At 39.6% G+C, this 20,053-nt stretch overlaps 2 protein-coding genes across 3 annotated transcripts; one reads left to right on the top strand and one right to left on the bottom strand.

Moving 5' to 3' along the window:
- The first annotated feature begins 3,189 nt into the window (after nt 1–3,189).
- LOC126586529 (costars family protein-like) lies at nt 3,190–4,685 on the top strand. Its single transcript, XM_050251386.1, has 2 exons — nt 3,190–3,391; nt 4,325–4,685. The coding sequence occupies exons 1-2, from the start codon at nt 3,311–3,313 to the stop codon at nt 4,535–4,537; spliced, it is 294 nt and encodes a 97-aa protein (XP_050107343.1). The 5' UTR covers nt 3,190–3,310; the 3' UTR covers nt 4,538–4,685.
- Nucleotides 4,686–5,184: 499 nt separating this feature from the next.
- Nucleotides 5,185–18,665, bottom strand: LOC126586520 (KH domain-containing protein HEN4-like). 2 transcript variants are annotated; one of them, XM_050251373.1, is made up of 7 exons: nt 17,646–18,665; nt 7,939–8,370; nt 7,581–7,856; nt 7,147–7,446; nt 6,989–7,053; nt 6,231–6,345; nt 5,185–5,731 (listed from the first exon to the last, which is right to left on the bottom strand). In XM_050251373.1, exons 1-7 carry the CDS (start codon nt 18,282–18,284, stop codon nt 5,594–5,596), a joined length of 1,965 nt encoding a protein of 654 aa, XP_050107330.1. In that variant the 5' UTR covers nt 18,285–18,665; the 3' UTR covers nt 5,185–5,593. The 2 variants fall into 2 exon arrangements, with proteins under 2 accessions (XP_050107330.1, XP_050107331.1); XM_050251374.1 differs by having other exon boundaries at nt 6,231–6,342.
- Between the last annotated feature and the right edge of the window lie 1,388 nt (nt 18,666–20,053).

The following is a 20,053-nucleotide window of genomic DNA, read 5'->3' as shown; positions in this document are numbered from 1 at the left end:
TCAAAATTTTAATTTTTTCTAAAAACACATGTTTTGATTTAAAAAATTTTAATTCAAAACTTTGTTTGGTATGCAATTTCTCAAAACTAATCCAAACTGAAAAAGTCAAACACCCAGCCTAAGCAATTACCCAACCACCGCATCCCTCACTTCCCTAGTGGCAACTCCTTTGGCTATTTACCAACTCCTTACTCCAAACTCGAGCTGATAGAGGCTAATCATGTTGGCGGTCTCAAACCTGAGATCCAATGACCATAGGGAAGATGTGGTGGCTATGGTGGATACAAGTGAGAAGAGATAATATTGAATAGGCAATATAGAAGTGAGGATTGAAGAGGCGGAGAGATCGATTTGTCTTGGCCGAAGGAAGAAGGATAGAGGTGGTGGCTATGGTGGATAAAAGCGGGAAAGGATTGGAAAAGCAATAGAGAAAAGAAGATTGCAGAGACAAAAGGGAAGGGAGTACATCGAATGGGAGAGAGGAGAGAGAGGGAGAGAGACGGGAGTGATAATCCATAAAATAAAAACTCTAAAAAAACACTTTTTGTGTTTTCAACCAATAGCCCTTGTTTTCAGATATTTTTTAGTTATGGTTTTAAGAATTGTATTCAAATCCACTACCAAACAAAGATTTTAAATTTGTTTAGTTATGGTTTTAAGAATTGTATTCAAATCCACTACCAAACAAAGATTTTAAATTTGTGACTCAAAACTTGTTTTTGAGTTAAAAACATTGGATCCAAATCAAATACCAAACAGGCCCTTAAATTTTTGAGAAGTAGTTGAAAAAAAAAACAAAAAATTTAGAGAAAAAAAAATGGTAACAACCCCCATAGTTCCTGTTAAGATACATATATCTACAGAGACAAAACTTTATCTCACCTCAAAGAGAATACCAACCAACCACACTCAATTGCCTGATGAAAAGAAATTGAACAAATTAGGATCCAGTTGATATGAAATTGAAATGGGTTCAATATTATAACAGAGTGATCAAGCAATTTTACGATGTAAATTTGATTTGTTCAGTTGTTGCAGTACAAAGACAAACAACTGTCCACAAACAGCAAAATTTCCAATTGCAGCAATGAGCTAAGTAGAATGATGTTAGTTGGTTAAGAATTACAAATTTAAGAACAAAATTTGCTTTTTACAGTGTAAATTATTGACAAATAAAAAACAATCATCTTTTCAATAAATTTAAAGAGTTTAAAAGGCAATTAAGATTCATAAATCAAATTAATAAATGAGAACAATGGATTTTTTCAATTTACCTGAGCCTGTTTGGGGTGAGTTCCTTTTTGTATCAACAATAGGCTACCTACTTGAGCATCTCTTTTCAAACATGTTTGTGATACTTTGGTGATTTGTACACATGATTCGAAAGTGCAGAAAACTGCAGAACAATATGAAATCAATATAAATCAAAATACGATCAATCTATTACATTGGATTGTTAGTGTTGTAGATAGCTGGCAATTCCTATCACCAAAAATTCTTACTTCGTATAAACCATAGGCATGTAACCTACAAGAAAGTAATAAGAAATTCGCTAAACCGTCACTGAAAAAGAACTTAAACAGAAGTGTGGACAATACAAAACAAATATTTACTTTACCAAAGCCAATACTTTTATAGAATTAATAAAAAAAAAACACTAACCTTGATTGGGACCAAGAGAGTGATCGACCATTAGATCACTAAGTTTTATAAGATTGTCCATGTTCACAGCACGTTCATAGCTAAATTTATATAAAGGCTCAACATTCTACATTGGAATACAATGCGGCATTGGAAATTATGATCAACAAAATATGAAAAAACTGAAAAGGATACGGTAAACAGATAAACAAAACTCCCTATATTACAAAAACAAAATTTAAACAAACAGAAAACTTGCAAATATAACATAAAAAACAAGTTGTTCAATAAAACACCCAAAAGGAAACGGATATATTATATATCCGTTTAAGGTAACAGCATAAAGAAAATTGAGGCCCCATGAATATAATTGCCAAATTTATACATTTTAGAATAATTTAATTCAACTTTGAACAGACAAAACCGATAAAAAATTAAAAAAAAGAGACCCAAAACTTGTAACATGACAGACAACATTATAAATCTCATCAAAATAAGTCATCAAAAGGAGTCAACGTTTTTTTATGGCAATATCAATCCACCGCACTCATTTTGAAATGGCATGTTTCATTCATTGGAAAAAATAGGGGTTTTAGTTGGTGTATATAATCTTTCATACAAAGCCTTAAAATGTAGGAAATGTTGAAACCATTGGCAGTTGGCAGTCACTATTGGCAGTTGAAAACATTAGCTGATGAAACCATCGGTTATTTGATGAATGCCCACATAAGTTTTGTTTGTCAACACCCACACAAATATGATGAAGACTTTGGAAACAAAGATGTTACATTTTCAAAATCATGAGTTGTAAGTTTCAAACCTTAAAAATTTATACGTATGGATTCGCTCTATAAATAGAGCACTCAACTGATGTTAAAACATACAGAGAGAATACATCAGAAAGAAGGAAAGTTCAATAAGATCATCTATTCCTCCCTCTTTAATTTGCCATCCCCTTGTGTTTTAATTACAGTGTGATATTTTACATCTGCTTCGCATCTATCTAAAAAGGTTATCTTCCTAACTTTGATATATTTATAACAGGAAAAAATTATTGCCTGAAAACTAACTTGAGGGGCGTTTTAGTCTATTTACTGTTAATGAACAGTAACTTGTGTTGGGTTTTAGTATAAGTATAATAAATGTTGTCCCAACATGAAATGTAGCCCAAAATTTGCTCATCTAGGCAATTTTTTTCTTGAATAAATCACACAAAAATATCAAATAATGTTAAACAAGGGTATAGATCTAGACCAGTTTTGCTTTGATAATTCTCATTCTCGTTAATTTAGTTTTGTTCATGATGATCAATTTGGAATGTTCCGGTTTAGATTTATTATTGAATAATTTTATTTGGGTTATCAGTCTAGTTTTTCGACCAAAAGATATTAAACAAAGGTATGAGAAACTAAATAATGATGTGTTTTTGTTATTATCCCAAATTTTCTTTTGGGTGGTTATTTTCACACATCATTTTTACAGTAGAGATTTGATCCGACGGTTAAAATTTAAGAAAAAGTACCTGGATAGCAACTTTATTTTTACGTTATCCGAGGCTAGAGATAGAGCAACTGGGGGGTTGTGGTCCGGTCTTGAGTCTTTTTCCACACCCAACACAGGTAACACGGACAAGGAGGATTGCAGAAGTGAAGCCATCAAATCATCAGCCATGAATGTAGAAGAAGAGGTCGAGCGTCTCAGAGAAGAAATCCAAAGGCTCGGCAAGCTCCAAGACGATGGTTCTTACAAGGTAACAACGCTCACACACAAACACCATCATGCAATCCAATCCCACTCTTTCCACCTCTCCTCTTCCTTTTTCTTACTGTTAATATGTAATTGCAATTGTAATGCTGCTCTAGAATTCGAATTACAAGTATTGATTTCACTGTTTGGATCTAGAAATTGTTGGGCCATGTCAATGCTGGATCTGTAATATGCCTACTTGTTTACAAGTTTCTGCTGGTGTTATTGATCTTGGCTGAGTAATTTATCATTCATCAAAAGATATAATTGCCGAAAAAACTCGAAACGATCGGTACTTAATTCGTGCAGGTACTACTATTGCTCATCAGATTTGCTTGACCGGATTGTTTCTGGGCTTTGATAAGATTTACTTGTATTTTTACGCATTTTTCCATGATTCGTCTCAAGATGTTTGCTTCTTTTGATTCAAGTTTGTAAATGTATATGATCCTTTCAGATGGTAAGTGAAAACTCCATTATAAGTTGAAAAACTATGACAGATGAGCATATGTTAGGTTACAAGTTCTCTTCATTCTGCATTCCTCGTGTCGGAAAACTGCAATTTTCTTCCCATTTGTCCCCTGAGAGGGACAGAGAAAGAAACAGACCTCGTCCGGATTGAATGAAGCAATTATAGCTGATGCACTTTCATGATAATTAAATTAGCTGGTGTTTGATATGTTGTAAAATCATCGTCTGTCAATTCAGCTATTTCAGAATGTCAGATTTCTTCAGGTTTCTGTTATCTACTCTGCTGTTCGGGGTATGTCAGTTCAATGGCCTCAAAGAGTACAAAACTTTGACACACACACACACCACAACAAGATTTTAACTATTTTGAACGACCTTTTACTCGTGTATCTTAAGCTTCAATGTTTGTGTAAATCATCTTTGTGTTTCCTACAATGTATGAACATTTGGGGTGCTATTTCTGTAGGTCACATTTGGGGTGCTATTTAATGATGATAGATGTGCAAACATATTTGAGGCGTTGGTTGGGACGCTAAGGGCAGCAAAAAGGCGGAAATTTCTCACATATGATGGTGAGCTACTACTGCAGGGTGTCCATGACAATGTAGAGATCATACTCAAACCAAAACTGGCAGCAGCGGCAGAGGCAACTACTGCAGTGCCAGTCGGGACAAGTTAGAAGTATCATGCACCTGTTTCAATTTCATGTATTGTCTGTGTGAAGGAGACTGTAAAATACTTTTGAGAAACCCATACTTGCCAGTTGAGTTGCCTCCATTTACTTGTATACTTCCAGTGATTTAATGCGACAGTGTTCATTTCAATAAGTAGAAGGGTCTAATAAGACTCCAAGGCCATCCTCTCTTGATCCTAAAACCATATGGATCATATTTTAGGCCCTTCATGGTGGTTCAGGCGAATGTGATAACTATAGATAGGAATCAAGCATCTTGAGTTTAATTTCTTTAACACACTATTACATTAGTATGAGTTCAATATATTGGTATTACTACTTTTTCTGGCCTATTGTGAAAGGCCTTAGCCTAGGCATAAACCTCTCTTGATCCTCTAATGTAGTTTGTTTTATTTGTTGTGCCTTCGAACCCGTCCTACCTCTCCCCAAGAAGAAAAATGAAAAAAGTGCGGGCACGGGCAAAACAATATTGTAATCTACACTAGTTTACGAGAAAGAGAACTTGAACTCATGTGCCTGCGTATGAGCATTGCCCTAGATAATTGACCTAACTCACGTTCACATGCTTTTACCCAAACAAAACCCTACTCATTAACGCTTAATTCCACCGTCATCTAAATTAAAGAGAGGAATTATAGACATCAACACATCACCTTGTTAACTTTCACAGAGTAATTGAAACACATTTTTTTTTCTCTTTCTGAAGTGCCACATTACAATAAAATTTACATGGAGCAAAAAAGATTAATTCTTTAAAAGACGGAGGTAACCAGGCAAAGGCTCTCTTTGTCAAACTCTTTCCACATTGTTTCTGAAGAATACATAGTAAATCATGGCAGGACTCTTCTCCATTCAACATAATGACAAAGCCGATAGAGCAAAATTTACGTCGCTTAGCTCCGGATCGGCGTTAAAAAGGAACCCTGAAGGATGAATCTTCCCACCTAGCGTACAGTATTTGACAAAATCAAAACCCAATTGGTTACCAAACAACCTGCTGGAATCTCCTCCTGCAAACATGTCTCACAGACAAACTATTTGTCATGATGGTCCAGTAAGAATGAATGCATGTAGAAGGCTCTGTGCTGCCTGGGTTTCATCAGGTGTCCCAGATATGACAATAATCCTGTCAGTTGTTCCAGGACGGGGCTCATGCACTATGACCTTGGCACTAGAAATCTGATTGCACAGGGAAAAATAAGAAGGAGAAAAATACAAAAGATAAGTTTAAGTTGATGTATAAACAGAGACATCTGTGAAGTTTGAAACAGTATGCAACTGTGATATCCTTGAAGTTCATGATGGCGTTTGCCCAAGCATCTTATAACAAGGCCCCTTCGCCCAAGCAAAAACAACTATTATATGGCAACATAATTGTGGTCTTCCCAGCCACTTCAATGTGCTCTTAAATTTTGCACAATTCCTTATCAGTAATAAAATACCGATTAGAAATTTAGTAGTCATGGGAAGCCCTCAAAATATAATAGAGCCAAAGTGGATTTAGTAGACATGGGAAGCCCTCAAAATATAATAGAGCCAAAGTGGTTATCTTAAGGTTTGAAATCCAGCAAGCAAGAAACTTGATAGAGAAGGGTGCTTGCTAGGCACATACGAAGAGCACAGTTTCCTTAAAACGAAACCAAAGAAGCAATACTGCTGCAAAAGTTATGACGTATACCTGTCTCAGACGAGCCAAATTGGCACCATTCTCTCCATACACAGAGCCAATAACATTTTCAGGAACTATGATCTCTACAGTTGTATTTGTCACAATAGCAGATTTGCTCCCGCTGCTATTACAGAAGGACAGAGTTTAAGAAACAAAAATTAAAAAAAATGGAAGGTGCATCCCATTAGAAACTTTAAGTACATAATTGCACGAATTTTCAGTATCCGTTTGAAACCGAATGAGGTGGGTGTTTCAATTAAGTGACAAACTGAGGAGTGATATGGAATAATAGAGAGGTAGCTAGTCTATGATTACTTTTAGGCGACAGTCAAGGGTATTTCAATTAATTATGAAAAAATGCTGTGCGTGACAATCAACTAGCATGAGCGGTCAAGTTCCTAGAAAGTGGTGAAATGTGAATCTAGTTATAAATGTTTTTAATGCCTAATATCATTGGTTGACGTTAACTGCAAGAGAAAGGAAATTACTAACAATGTCTAATTTAACTACTAGCCAAATTTAATCCAATATATTATACAAATTTCAGTTTCAATTCGTATCCATAAATTCAGATACAGCCCACTAAATGGTAACTCAAGCCAGGAAAATCATAATGAGATGACCTCCTATCTAACAACTTTGTTCACACCAAGCAGCTCAGATCTCGTGATCTGAAGCTATTTACTTATGCTTTCAAGACAGCATTCATTTGATATTCATATCCATTTATAGCTTAGTGGCTTAGCCCAATCTCATAATTTTCTAACCTGCCAATATCTGTGCCACTTTTTAAAGAAGTCAGACCCCTTCCAACATCTGTGAAAGCTGACATCTGCAATACAATCCATAAATCAACTTAAATATATTAAAAATAAAATAAAATAAAATAAAATAAAACAGTTGAGACCATGTGAGAGAGACTTACCTGTGATGCCCATGGTCTTGGTGGGGAAGGATGATCTAAACTATGGGAAAGACCAAGATGATCCATATTTTGAATTAGTGTTGAATGACGGCTCAGACCACAAGTAATACCAACCGATGATGATGGCTGATATCCAATAGGATTCGGATCCTTGAGTCTTCCATAAGGACTTGTATCGGTTAACATGGATGAATTGCTCCTTCTTCCAGGATTACTTACTGTGCTGGAGAAAAGGTTATCTCGTAACCTACCAGTAATATTGTACAAAGCATCTTGCACATTTGAAAAATCCCCTGAAATCTGGGAAACAAATGATAAATATATGAGAAACTTGCAAGTTCATATCATCAACTTCAAATATAACGAATTTCACCAATAGGACCAAAACAAAATCCAATTATATGCCTTCCTTAAAGAATGCGATAACACCACACCTGTACAACTTCATCATTCTCTAAGGCACACTTGGGGACCTGGTCACCCCCTACTATTCGTATACCAGTGCCAGTTGCCTTCCGGATCTCTGAAACTATTACACCCCCTTTTCCCAGCAAACAACCAACTTGGTTTGATGAAACTACAAGCCGTGCAGTAAGGGGTGACCCTTTATTTGAGCTTGAGTCTCGCCCCTTTTCAATGCCTGCCTCTACGGACCTTGAGAAGACAAGAACAGCAGCCTTTTGTGCTGGCGAGTACCTTGATTCAGGATTCTATAGAATATGACGCAGATATAAGAAAAATATAGATATTAAAAAAAAGGAAAAAGAAAAGAAAAAAGACAGAATGACAAACCTCCGATGCAGAAACAGTAATTAATCGTTCATCGCACTCAGCCACAGAGGCAGCAACACTTATTGCAGCACCTGTCTCATTTTGAAGAGCCCTAACAATGGAACCCCCCCTTCCAATTACACCACCAATCTTATCATTGGCACAAAGAATCCTGAAAGAAACTTCCTGTTGTTTTGTCTCAAGTGTGGGGATCCTTTCAGCCTCTCTTGATGATGGACGAACTCCTGAAACATAACTCATGGAGTTGCTTGCCAAATTAAGCATTGAGTTCCTCTGTGAAAGATGATCTAAACGCAGATCAGGTAGAGTCTCACGAGGAACTGCCTCAGGCCTGCTTACACTCATCCTTGTCTTGTCAACTGGTGGACATTCTTGAAGACAGCCAGAAACAGCAATAAGTGCTTTCTTTACAGCCAAAATATCCCCTTCTATCTGCCACACCACTGAGTCAATTTCCGGGGAAGAAAAAAAATTATGATAATTCTTTTTAATTAGTAAGATATGCTAAAGTGGAGGCAAACAGACAATCAAGAACTAGAAGCTTTAGTATAACACAACAGAAAGGAATATTTTGTTTCTATTTTCTGTTACAACAAACCTTAAAGGCAAGTGAAGTCAGAAGTTAAGCTACATAAATAGTACATATGTAAGAAGATCCTGAAAAAAAATGATAGCCTTTAACAACTACCAAGTTCATTCCGCCTATTTGGTACCTAATTCAATCCAGTCAACGGGCTATGGTTGAGGTCAAAATTAAGTATGCAAATGGCACACGCCCAACTAACCCAACTTAGCAGATCTACAACTGCCAGCCTTTGTATCAGTAACTGACAGATATTGTTACCATTTATAACCCCCTATAGATTTCATTCATTTTGATAAACAGTCATTAAAATCCTAATTATAAGCAGAGCAGACATGATAAACCTTGGAACATTCTAAAAGTAATCGTACATAAGTATCCACCCCCCTCATCACTGATATATGTAGACTCCGCTTGTGTTATCACATCCTATCACATTGGTTCCAAATTAGCATCATAATCGTCAATATCCAATTGAAAACTTTTATTTCCAGAAATTACATTACCTAAATCAAGCTCTTCGTACCACTTTGGATGACAAAACAGATATTCTAGTTTTTCCCTTGTCTCTAACAATGATTCGTCAGTATTCTACTTGCTATCTTCTTGGTAAGTAAACCTTCAGCTCAGTTCGTATTCTATTGCTGTCTTCTTGGTATCAAGTCCTACTTCAAAACAATTAGCCCAGATACAGTTCATTTCTATTTGTATGTCATTGAAAACATGCGAAAAAACCCGAAACCACAAACAACTTTGAGAAGAAACAAACATTTTATAAAAGAGAATAGAAATACACTGAAGTGGATAAGAAATCCACCATTTACAAGATACAAGAAAAACTCTCAATAGGATTTGACTACAGCAATAAAAGCTAGACCTAACTCACTTTACTGCTGCTAACAAATCCCACAGTAATTGAGAAAGAGAGTAATTATTAAAATCATTTGAGACTGAAGCCCATAGGGCTGCCCAATATTTTACTCTTCCCCAAAGTACTTCTACCCCCACAACAACAACAACAACAACAAAGCCTTTTCCCACTAAGTGGGGTCGGCTATATGAATCCTAGAACGCCATTGCGCTCGGTTTTGTGTCATGTCCTCCGTTCGATCCAAGTACTCTAAGTCTTTTCTTAGAGTCTCTTCTAAAGTTTTCCTAGGTCTTCCTCTACCCCTTCGGCCCTGAACCTCTGTCCCGTAGTCACATCTTCGAACCGGAGCGTCAGTCGGCCTTCTTTGCCCATGTCCAAATCACCGGAACCGATTTTCTCTCATCTTTCCTTCAATTTCGGCTACTCCTACTTTACCTCGGATATCCTCATGCCCAATCTTATCCTTTCTCGTGTGCCCACACATCCCACGAAGCATCCTCATCTCCGCTACACCCATTTTGTGTACGTGTTGATGCTTCACCGTCCAACATTCTGTGCCATACAACATCGTTGGCCTTATTGTCGTCCTATAAAATTTTCCCTTGAGCTTCAGTGGCCTACGACGGTCACATAACACGCCAGATGCACTCTTACACTTCATCCGTCCAGGTCGTATTCTATGGTTGAGATCTCCATCTAATTCTCCGTTCTCTTGCAAGATAGATCCTAGGCAGCAAAAACGGTCGCTTTTTGTGATCTTCGCTAGATTGCTCCGGTCATTAGTGTGGATAAGTATATAAATGAATAGAGATAGGAAAGCAAACACAAGATGTACGTGGTTCACCCAGATTGGCTACGTCCACGGAATAGAAGAGTTCTCATTAATTGTGAAGGGTTTACACAAGTACATAGGTTCAAGCTCTCCTTTAGTGAGTACAAGTGAATGATTTAGTACAAATGACATTAAGAAATATTGTGCGAGAATGATCTCGTAATCACGAAACTTCTAAGTATCGGAGTGTGGTATCGTCTTGACTTGCCTTATCTGTCTCATAGGTAGATGTGGCATCTTCTCTGGAAGTACTCTTCCTCCATCCAGGGGTGGTATCTTTAACTGGTGGAGATGCACAAGGTAATGTATCAATTTCACTTGAAGCTTACTTGTAGTTTCAGGCTTGGTCAAGCGCGATACAAACCATGTAGTAGGAGTCTCCCAAGTCGCCGAGCTAGGGGATCTGCTGAAAGAGGTGACAGACAAGGTAAGCAATCAGAGCTCCGGCTGATTGTTCACCTTCTCCCCATCTTGCAGCAGCATGAAGGATAAAGAGAAGAAAGATGAGAAGAGATGATATGGGATACTTTTGCTTTTGAAGAAGTAACTTTCCACAGGCTTATTCTTGAACTGAGCTGGAGGGTTTTCTGGTTTCCTCCCGAGCCGACTGAAGAATTTGAGGGTCAAAACAAGTCCATCAAATCTAGAGTACGTTCGACCCTGCTGATATGGGATACTTTTGCTTTTGACAGAGTAATGGATGTATCGGCACGTGTGCTGTTACGCTTGTCTCCACATGCTTCCTTGTATCCTTCGCACTTGCCCTATCTGTTCCTCAAGCAGATGCGGTATCTTCCCTGGAAACATAAGATGTTGAAGATGAGTACTCGAGAGCAATGCCAGGTAAGTAATCAGGTAAGGGGTTCCAGGCAGTCAGTTCCTGGCTGGAAGCTTGATTCCAAGTGCTGACTGATTGCTCTCTTTCTCCTTGTCTTGCAGGTAACAACAAGGCCAAAGGAAAAGACAGGGAAAAAGCATGATATGGGATACTCTTGCTTTTAACCCTGATGATATGAGATATTCTTGCTCTAGTATAGCTTGTTTGCAAAGGTATTATCGGGGGGAAAGAAAGCTGAATATTTCGAAAGGCTTCGTTGGGAGTGCCCTCTCAAATATGAGGAAGGGTTGAACATTTTTGCAGGTCTGCCTGTCCGTTGGGGATGGAGGTCGACATATATAGGAGTCTCCCTAACAACAAGTAGTAATGCTATTCCTTTACCCTGCTTGGTCATAGCACGGTAGTGGGAGCTGCCAGCTTCACATGTTTTAACTCTGTCAGAGCACTTTGAAAAAGTGGTCTGTGCTCTCGAGAAGTCTTCGACAGAATGCCCATAATTTCCGCAAAGCTGAGTGCGTGTGACAGGTGCTGACAAGGCTAGAAAAGTAGGTGCCTCTTCGATTTCTGAGATCGGCCCTCGTGGTCTCTGAGCAGCCCAGCTTTTGAGAAAGCGAGCGTCTCTTCGATTGATTCGGAGAACGATGCATCTTCGATTTTTAAGAAAGCAATCATGATGGGGGTCTGGCTCTCGAGATTCGGGGAGCAGTGTCACTTCGATTTTTGAGAAAGTAATCATGTTGGGAGTCTGGCTCTCGAGATTCGGAGGGCGGTGCCTCTTCGATTTTGGAGCAAGCAATCTTGTTGGGAGTGTTTTCTCGAATGTGAGTAAAGGTTGGGCATGTTTGCTAGTCTACCTTGCCACGAAGCACAGAGGTTGACACACAGGGATTTTCCAATTATCCAGCAATGGTACTGTTCCTTTACCCTCTCTTCGATTTTTGAGAAAGTAGTCATGTTGGGAGTCTGGCTCTCGAGATTCGGAGGACGGTGCCTCTTCGATTTTGGAGCAAGCAATCTTATTGGTAGTGTTTTCTCGAGTGTGAGTAAAGGTTGGGCATGTTTACTAGTCTACCTTGCCACGAAGCACAGAGGTTGACACACAGGGACTTTCCAATTATCCAGCAGTGGTACTGTTCCTTTACCCTTGTGGGTAATAATATGGTAGCTAGACCTTCAAAATTTATGGGTCTAAACTTTGTTAGTGCTGTTTCTTTGCTATTCTTTTACCTTTCTTGGTCAGAGCGATGTAGTGGGAACTGCAAGCTTTACGTGCTCAATTTTGGCAGAGAACTTTGGCAAAGTTATCTGTGGTACCCATGAGCTAGTGTTGCGTGTGGGAAGTGGGTGATTGAACAGTAAGATTCATGTGTTTTCTACTTCCTCAGAAGTCTTCGACAGAATGCCCATAATTTCCGTAAAGCTGAGTGTGCGTGTGACAGGTGCTGACAAGGCTGGAAAAGTAGGTGCCTCTTCGATTTCTGAGATCGGCCCTCGTGGTCTCTGAGGAGCCCAGCTTTTGAGAAAGTGAGCGCCTCTTCGATTTCTGAGATCGGCCTTCGTGGTCTTTGAGCAGCCTAACTTTTGAGAAAGCAAACGCCTCTTCGATTTCTGAGATCAACCCTCGTGGTCTCTAAGCAGCCCAGCTTTTGAGAAAGCAAACGCCTCTTCGATTTCTGAGCAGGCGCCTCTTCGATTTCTGAAGATCCGTCGAGTGCAGATTTTTATAGGGGCTGGCATTAAGTTCCAAAGCACACTTGAATCTCCACCAGTAGAAGCTCCATTCTTGCACTTCTAAGATCTTGATTTGTCCAACCTCTTCTCTCTTCAACACCTTTGAAAATGTCTGGCCCCTCCGACCGTCGTTTTGACTTGAACCTTGTTGAAGAGGCAGCCCCGCCTTCTCCAGACAACATATGGCGCCCATCCTTCGTCTCCCCTACTGGTCCTCTTACCGTTGGGGATTCCGTGATGAAGAATGATATGACTGCTGCGGTGGTGGCCAGGAACCTTCTCACTCCCAAAGATAACAGACTACTTTCCAAACGGTCTGATGAGTTAGCTGTTAAGGATTCGCTGGCTCTCAGTGTTCAGTGTGCAAGTTCTGTGTCTAATATGGCCCAACGCCTATTTGCTCGAACCCGCCAAGTTGAATCATTGGCGGCTGAGGTGATGAGTCTCAAACAGGAGATTAGAGGGCTCAAGCATGAGAATAAACAGTTGCACCGGCTCGCACATGACTATGCTACAAACATGAAGAGGAAGCTTGACCAGATGAAGGAAACTGATGGTCAGGTTTTACTTGATCATCAGAGATTTGTGGGTTTGTTCCAAAGGCATTTATTGCCTTCGTCTTCTGGGGCTGTACCGCGTAATGAAGCTCCAAATAATCAACCTCTGATGCCTCCTCCTTCTAGGGTTCTGTCCAGTACTGAGGTTCCGAATGATCCCCCTCCGGTGCCTTCTCTTTCTGGGGCTCTACCGACTGCTGAGACTTCTCCTAAGCAACCCTTGTGAAGGCTCCCTCTTGTTTGTTTATTTTGACTCATGTATATGTACACATTTGTAGCTTATCGGGGATATCAATAAATAAGTTTTCCTTTATTTCAACGTATTGTGTTAAATACACCAAAACCTTCTTCGCTAAGTTCTTTGAATTTTCTTTTGTTGAAGCTTGTATGTTGAAGCTTTCTGAGTGGAGCATGTAGGTTGGGGTAGTGTTCCCTTAATTTCCCGAGTGAGGAAAACTTCTCGATTGGAGACTTGGAAAATCCAAGTCACTGAGTGGGATCGGCTATATGAATCTTAGAACGCCATTGTGCTCGGTCCTGTGTCATGTCCTTCGTTAGATCCAAGTACTCTAAGTCTTTTCTTAGAGTCTCTTCCAAAGTTTTCCTAGGTCTTCCTCTACCCCTTCGGCCCTGAACCTCTGTCCCATAGTCGCATCTTCTAATCGGAGCGTCAGTAGGCCTTCGTTGCACATGTCCAAACCACCGTAACCGATTTTCTCTCATCTTGCCTTCAATTTCGGCTACTCCTACTTTACCCCGGATATCCTCATTCTTAATCTTATCCTTTCTCGTGTGCCTACACATCCAACGAAGCATCCTCATCTCCGCTACACCCATTTTGTGTATGTGTTGATGCTTCACCGCCCAACATTCTGTGCCATACAGCATCGCTGGCCTTATTGCCGTCCTATAAAATTTTCCCTTGAGCTTCAGTGGCATACGGCGGTCACACAACACGCCGGATGCACTCTTCCACTTCATCCATCCAGCTTGTATTCTATGGTTGAGATCTCCATCTAATTCTCCGTTCTTTTGCAAGATAGATCCTAGGTAACGAAAACGGTCGCTCTTTGGTATTTCTTGATCTCCGATCCTCACCCCTAACTCGTTTTGGCCTCCATTTGCACTGAACTTGCACTCCATATATTCTGTCTTTGATCGGCTTAGGCGAAGACCTTTAGATTCCAACACTTCTCTCCAAAGGTTAAGCTTTGCATTTACCCCTTCCTGAGTTTCATCTATCAACACTATATCGTCTGCGAAAAGCATACACCAAGGAATATCATCTTGAATATGTCCTGTTAACTCATCCATTACCAACGTAAAAAGGTAAGGACTTAAGGATGAGCCTTGATGTAATCCTACAGTTATGGGAAAGCTTTCGGTTTGTCCTTCATGAGTTCTTACGGCAGTCTTTGCTCCTTCATACATATCCTTTATAGCTTGGATATATGCTACTCGTACTCCTTTCTTCTCTAAAATCCTCCAAAGAATGTCTCTTGGGACCCTATCATACGCTTTTTCCAAATCTATAAAGACCATGTGTAAATCCTTTTTCCCATCTCTATATCTTTCCATCAATCTTCGTAAGAGATAGATTGCCTCCATGGTTGAGCGCCCTGGCATGAACCCGAATTGGTTGTCCGAAACCCGTGTCTCTTGCCTCAATCTATGCTCAATGACTCAAAGTACTTCTACCCCCACACCCGTATAATCCTCAAAAATTCTTTTGTTACGCTCCAGCCATATGTTCCAAAAAACTGCCGAGACCAGACAACCCCACAAAACTTTGGCTTTCCTCCCAATTCCTAGGGCCTGAAACTTGGTGCTTAGAAGCTCGAAGCAACCCTTTGGAATGACCCAACTAGCTCTAACCTCCTGAAACAATTTCCACCACAATTGAATCGTGTAAGAACAATGGAGAAAAATGTGGTTTACACTCTCCTCGCTAGCTTTGCACAAACTGCACCAATGTGGGGATAAGCATATAAAATGGCTTCTCCTTTGAATTTGGTCACAAGTGTTGAGCTTCCCTTTGGCCACCAGCCAGACAAGAATTTTGACCTTCGGAGGAACTTTTGATTTCCAAATCTGTGAATAAGGTGGAAAATATTGCATAATCCCATTGTTACTCAAGAAGGAGCGATAGGATTTGCATGTGAACAATCCTGATGCTTCCAGTTTCCACCTTCTGTTGTCCGTTCTTGATTGAGATAAGCGAACCTCTTCCACTTTCTGTAATAATCTAGCCGCCTCTTCTATCTCCGCCTCATTCAAATTTCTCCTGAAATCAAAATTCCAACTCAAAGAATTGGTAGAAAGATCCACAAAACTTGAAATGTTCTGATTGTGCATCCTCGATAGCAAGAATAGTCTAGGAAATTGCTCTTTCAATGGTCCTCCTTCTAACCACCCATCCTCCCAAAACCTCACCCTCTCCCCGTTGCCCACCTCAAACTTACAGCAATGAAGAAACGATTGGGAACCACTCGAAATATCTTTCCATGACAACTTTTGAAATTCAGAATTTTTAGCTACAGGCTGCCATACTATCTTACTCAATGTTTTGGTCCTATTGGCAACAAAGTCAAGCAAAACTAAACTACACCTTTCCTAACCTACTAGTTCAGTCGCATATACATACACCGAGTGCACCAACAAGTTTCTATTTCCACATAACCCTAAACAGAATTTACAAATCAAGTTCGAGAGTCCATAGTAAATGGGACTAATTCACCACATCATAAATAAATATCAATACCAAAACAATGCAGGAGTCACTCAATCATAAACAATCCGACTAACTAAAACCTAAAACTCAATTCCCATTTCAGAAAAGCAAAGACACAACCTTTACCTCGATCATCTCGTCTGTGGCAGCAGCACAAGCAGGTAACTTCTCATTCAAAACCCTAATTTTACACCCAGTTTCTTTCCTAATTTCTCTACCACCTTCCCCCTTCCGCCCCCCCCCCCCCCGGTTTTCCCTAATACTGACCCGACCTGCGCCGCCTCCGCCAAAAACTGGCACAACACCACCCCCCGCCGCAATCGCCCCCGTCTCCACCGCAACTTCCAGAATCCTCTCAAACACTCTCAGAAGCGCCTCCTGTGCCTTGGAAACCTCAATCTCCTCTTCAAAACCACCGCCCCCACCATTATAGACATTGTTTAGAACTGGAGTTCTCAGCCAAATCTCGTAGCCAATTGTTTAGAACTGGACTAGTTCTCAGGCAAGTGAAGTCAGAAGTTAAGCTACATAAATAGTACATATGTAAGAAGATCCTGAAAAAAAATGATGGCCTTTAACAACTACCAAGTTCATTCCGCCTAATTGGTACCTAATTCAATCCAGTCAACGGGCTATGGTTGAGGTCAAAATTAAGTATGCAAATGGCACACGCCCAACTAACCCAACTTAGCAGATCTACAACTGCCAGCCTTTGTATCAGTAACTGACAGATATTGTTACCATTTATAACCCCCTATAGATTTCTTTCATTTTGATAAACAGTCATTAAAATCCTAATTATAAGCAGAGCAGACATGATAAACCTTGGAACATTCTAAAAGTAATCGTACATATGTATCCACCCCCCTCATCACTGATATATGTAGAATCCGCTTGTGTTATCACATCCTATCACATTGGTTCCAAATTAGCATCATAATTGTCAATATCCAATTGAAAACTTTTATTTCTGGAAATTACATTACCTAAATCAAGCTCTTCGTACCACTTTGGATGACAAAACAGATATTCTAGTTTTTCCCTTGTCTCTAACAATGTTTCGTCAGTATTCTACTTGCTATCTTCTTGGTATGTAAACCTTCAGCTCAGTTAGTATTCTATTGCTGTCTTCTTGGTATCAAGTCCTACTTCAAAACAATTAGCCCAGATACAGTTCATTTCTATTTGTATATGTCATTGAAAACATGCGAAAAAAACCCGAAACCACAAATAACTCTTGAAATTCAGCATAGCTACAGACTGCCATACACACTATCTTACTCAAAGTTTTGGTCCTAATGGCAACAAAGTCAAGCAAAGCTAAACTACACCTTTCCTCGCATATACATACACCGAGTGCACCAACAAGTTTCGATTTCCACATAACCCTAAACAGAATTTACAAATTAAGTTCGAGAGTCCATAGTAAATGGGACTAATTCACCACATCATACACAAATATGAATACCAAAACAATGCAGGAGTCACTCAATCATAAACAATCCGACTAACTAAAACCTAAAACTCAATTCCCATTTCAGAAAAGCAAAGACACAACCTTTACCTCGATCATCTCGTCAGTGGCAGCAGCACAAGCAGGTAGCTTCTCATTCAAAACCCTAATTTTACACCCAGTTTCTTTCCTAATCTTCTCTACCACCTTCCCCCCCTTCCCTATCACTGACCCGACCTGCGCCGCCTCCGCCAAAACCCGGCACGAAACCACCCCAACCCCCGCCGCAATCGCCCCCGTCTCCGCCGCAACTTCCAGAATCCTCTCGAACACTCTCAGAAGCGCCTCCTGCGCCTTGGAAACCTCAATCTCCTCTTCAACACCACCGCCGCCACCGTTATAGACATTGTTTAGAACTGGAGTTCTCAGCCAAATCTTGGAGCCGATTTTGCTAGGAGCGATAACCACGACGACCCGGTCAGGGGATTCGACATGGGGTTCTTCGATTCGGATCTTGGCTCCGGTGGCTTGCTGGAGCTGCTTGATCACGCTACCGGACTTTCCGATGACGCCGCCGATGCGCGAGGCGTGGCAGAGCATGCGGAAGGCGACGTGGGCGGGAGGGACGCTGAGGGGAGGAGGGGGCCTGGAGCGCTTGGAGGGTCCCTTTTCGAAGTTGGGGTTGGAATCAGAAGACATTGTCGTCGATAGGGAACGCTTCGCTGGTAGAGAGAAAAAGGTGCTTCCCATAATACTCTCTCTCCCACTAGAAATAGTTTCGGTTTCGCTCACACAACCTCTCTCTCTCTCTCTCTCTCTCTCTCTCTCTCTCTCTCTCTCTCTCTATCTCTCTATCTTTCTCTTTCTCTCTCTAAATATACATACCTGCGCTGCGGTTTTTCTCTCTCTAGAGTCAGAAGATGATTTTCTCTCTCTAGCTTCTCTCTCTTTCTGTCACTTACTCTCGTCTCCCCAAGAGGCCGGAGTCTTTGGTGTTGGGTTGCAGAAACTTGGGCTAAATTCCCATCAGAACGAATACTTGAAGAACACTGTTAGAAAAATTTTACGAATTTTCAGTAAACCATTAATTAATTTACAGATTTTATAGTTTTGTGAAATTTTCATCATCGCCTTGGTTGTAGGTTTTTAAATTCTGACAATTTAATTGGCTCAATTTCTATTAAAACGAATACCTCTCAATCATCATGCTCCTCTTTTGATTTTTTCCATACGGAAAAATTGAAGGAAATTAATTAAAATAGTTTGAAAACTTTGAGTTTTAACGAAAATAATAAAATAAATGATAAAATGAATAGTACAGATGCTTTTTGTTAAAGTTTCCAAAAATCAAACCCTATTAAAAAAAACTCATTTAAAGTGAACAGTACCCTCCAATTAAAGTTTATTCCTAAATTACTTTGTCGGTTCCACCTACTTTTTTCGTCAAATTTAAGGGAAAGTTAGTCATTCTTTCATCAATTTTTACTTAACTATAACCAACAATGTAATTATGACATGTAAAAACAAAATAATGTGTAATGATAATGTGAGATGGTCCGTTATGTAAACATTTGGTTTTTTTATGTTTTCTCATTATGCTATATATTTTTGAATTATTTTGCGTTCATGTGTCAAAATTTTATTAGTAGTTATAGCTGACAAGTAACAATTAATGATGAAATGATTTGACATAATTGATTCCACAATCTAACTACAATGGGTTAATTGACTAATTTTTAATGGTTCAAAGAGTTAATTTACCAAAAAAATAGTTTAAGGAATCAATTTCAACTAGATAATAGTTCAGGAAGTCAAATCGCAGTTTACCCAACCAAAAAAAAAAAAAAAAAAAAAAAAAACTCCTCTCTTTTGGTGTTTGATTTTCAATTTTGTGGGTACTTTGGTCAATTGGTATGAGTTTTTAGCTACGTTTTAAATTTTCTTTAAAAACTGATATTTGTGTATTTTTAAGGGTTAAAAATCTTCTCTCTTTTTCTTAAAATGTGACCTACTGGTGGTTTCGTCACGGTAGTCTACTTTTTCAATGACCAAAAAGATTCACAAAAACATTTCATCATCTTCTAATTACCATCATGTTATTCACAAACGCGGACCCAAGACTGCCGTGTTGGGGATTGTGCACTTGTCCAGCTGACCCACACCCCCCCTTTTGTAATGCTTGTTTGTTTGGCATGGGTTCATCCTTACGGACCCCGACACAATTTGCCTACCCCAACCTCTGATTTTATCAGCATGAAACCGCCGTTTTTTACTCCTTTGGGGAATGCAGTCGTTTATTCGTGCGCCTACGCCACATTTGATGATCCTCTTCAGGTTGCCAGAAACACTCATCCTCAGGTAAATCAGGCTTAACATGTCTCTACACAATGCTTCTGTGCTGGTCAATCGTTAATGACATAAGATTTATAAAAAAAGAGATTGGTTAGCAGAGAAAATAAGGAGGGGTGGTCGAACTAGGTGTATGTAATCTAATCGCTATAAGAAAACTCTTGTCCATG

The sequence above is a fragment of the Malus sylvestris genome, chromosome 10 (assembly GCF_916048215.2).
Source record: "Malus sylvestris chromosome 10, drMalSylv7.2, whole genome shotgun sequence".
Lineage (NCBI taxonomy): Eukaryota > Viridiplantae > Streptophyta > Magnoliopsida > Rosales > Rosaceae > Malus > Malus sylvestris.
This window is presented reverse-complemented; position numbering and strand designations above follow the sequence as displayed.

Coding starts and splice junctions, on each gene's coding strand:
- LOC126586529 (XM_050251386.1), top strand. CDS start 3,311: ATGAATGTAGAAGAAGAGGTCGAGCGTCTCAGAGAAGAAATCCAAAGG. Junction 3,392..4,324: donor AAGACGATGGTTCTTACAAG/GTAACAACGCTC, acceptor CTATTTCTGTAG/GTCACATTTGGGGTGCTATT.
- LOC126586520 (XM_050251373.1), bottom strand. CDS start 18,284: ATGGGAAGCACCTTTTTCTCTCTACCAGCGAAGCGTTCCCTATCGACG. Junction 8,371..17,645: donor CCACTGACGAGATGATCGAG/GTAAAGGTTGTG, acceptor GTGGTGTGGCAG/ATAGAAGGGGATATTTTGGC. Junction 5,732..6,230: donor ATTTGGCTCGTCTGAGACAG/GTATACGTCATA, acceptor CTGTGCAATCAG/ATTTCTAGTGCCAAGGTCAT.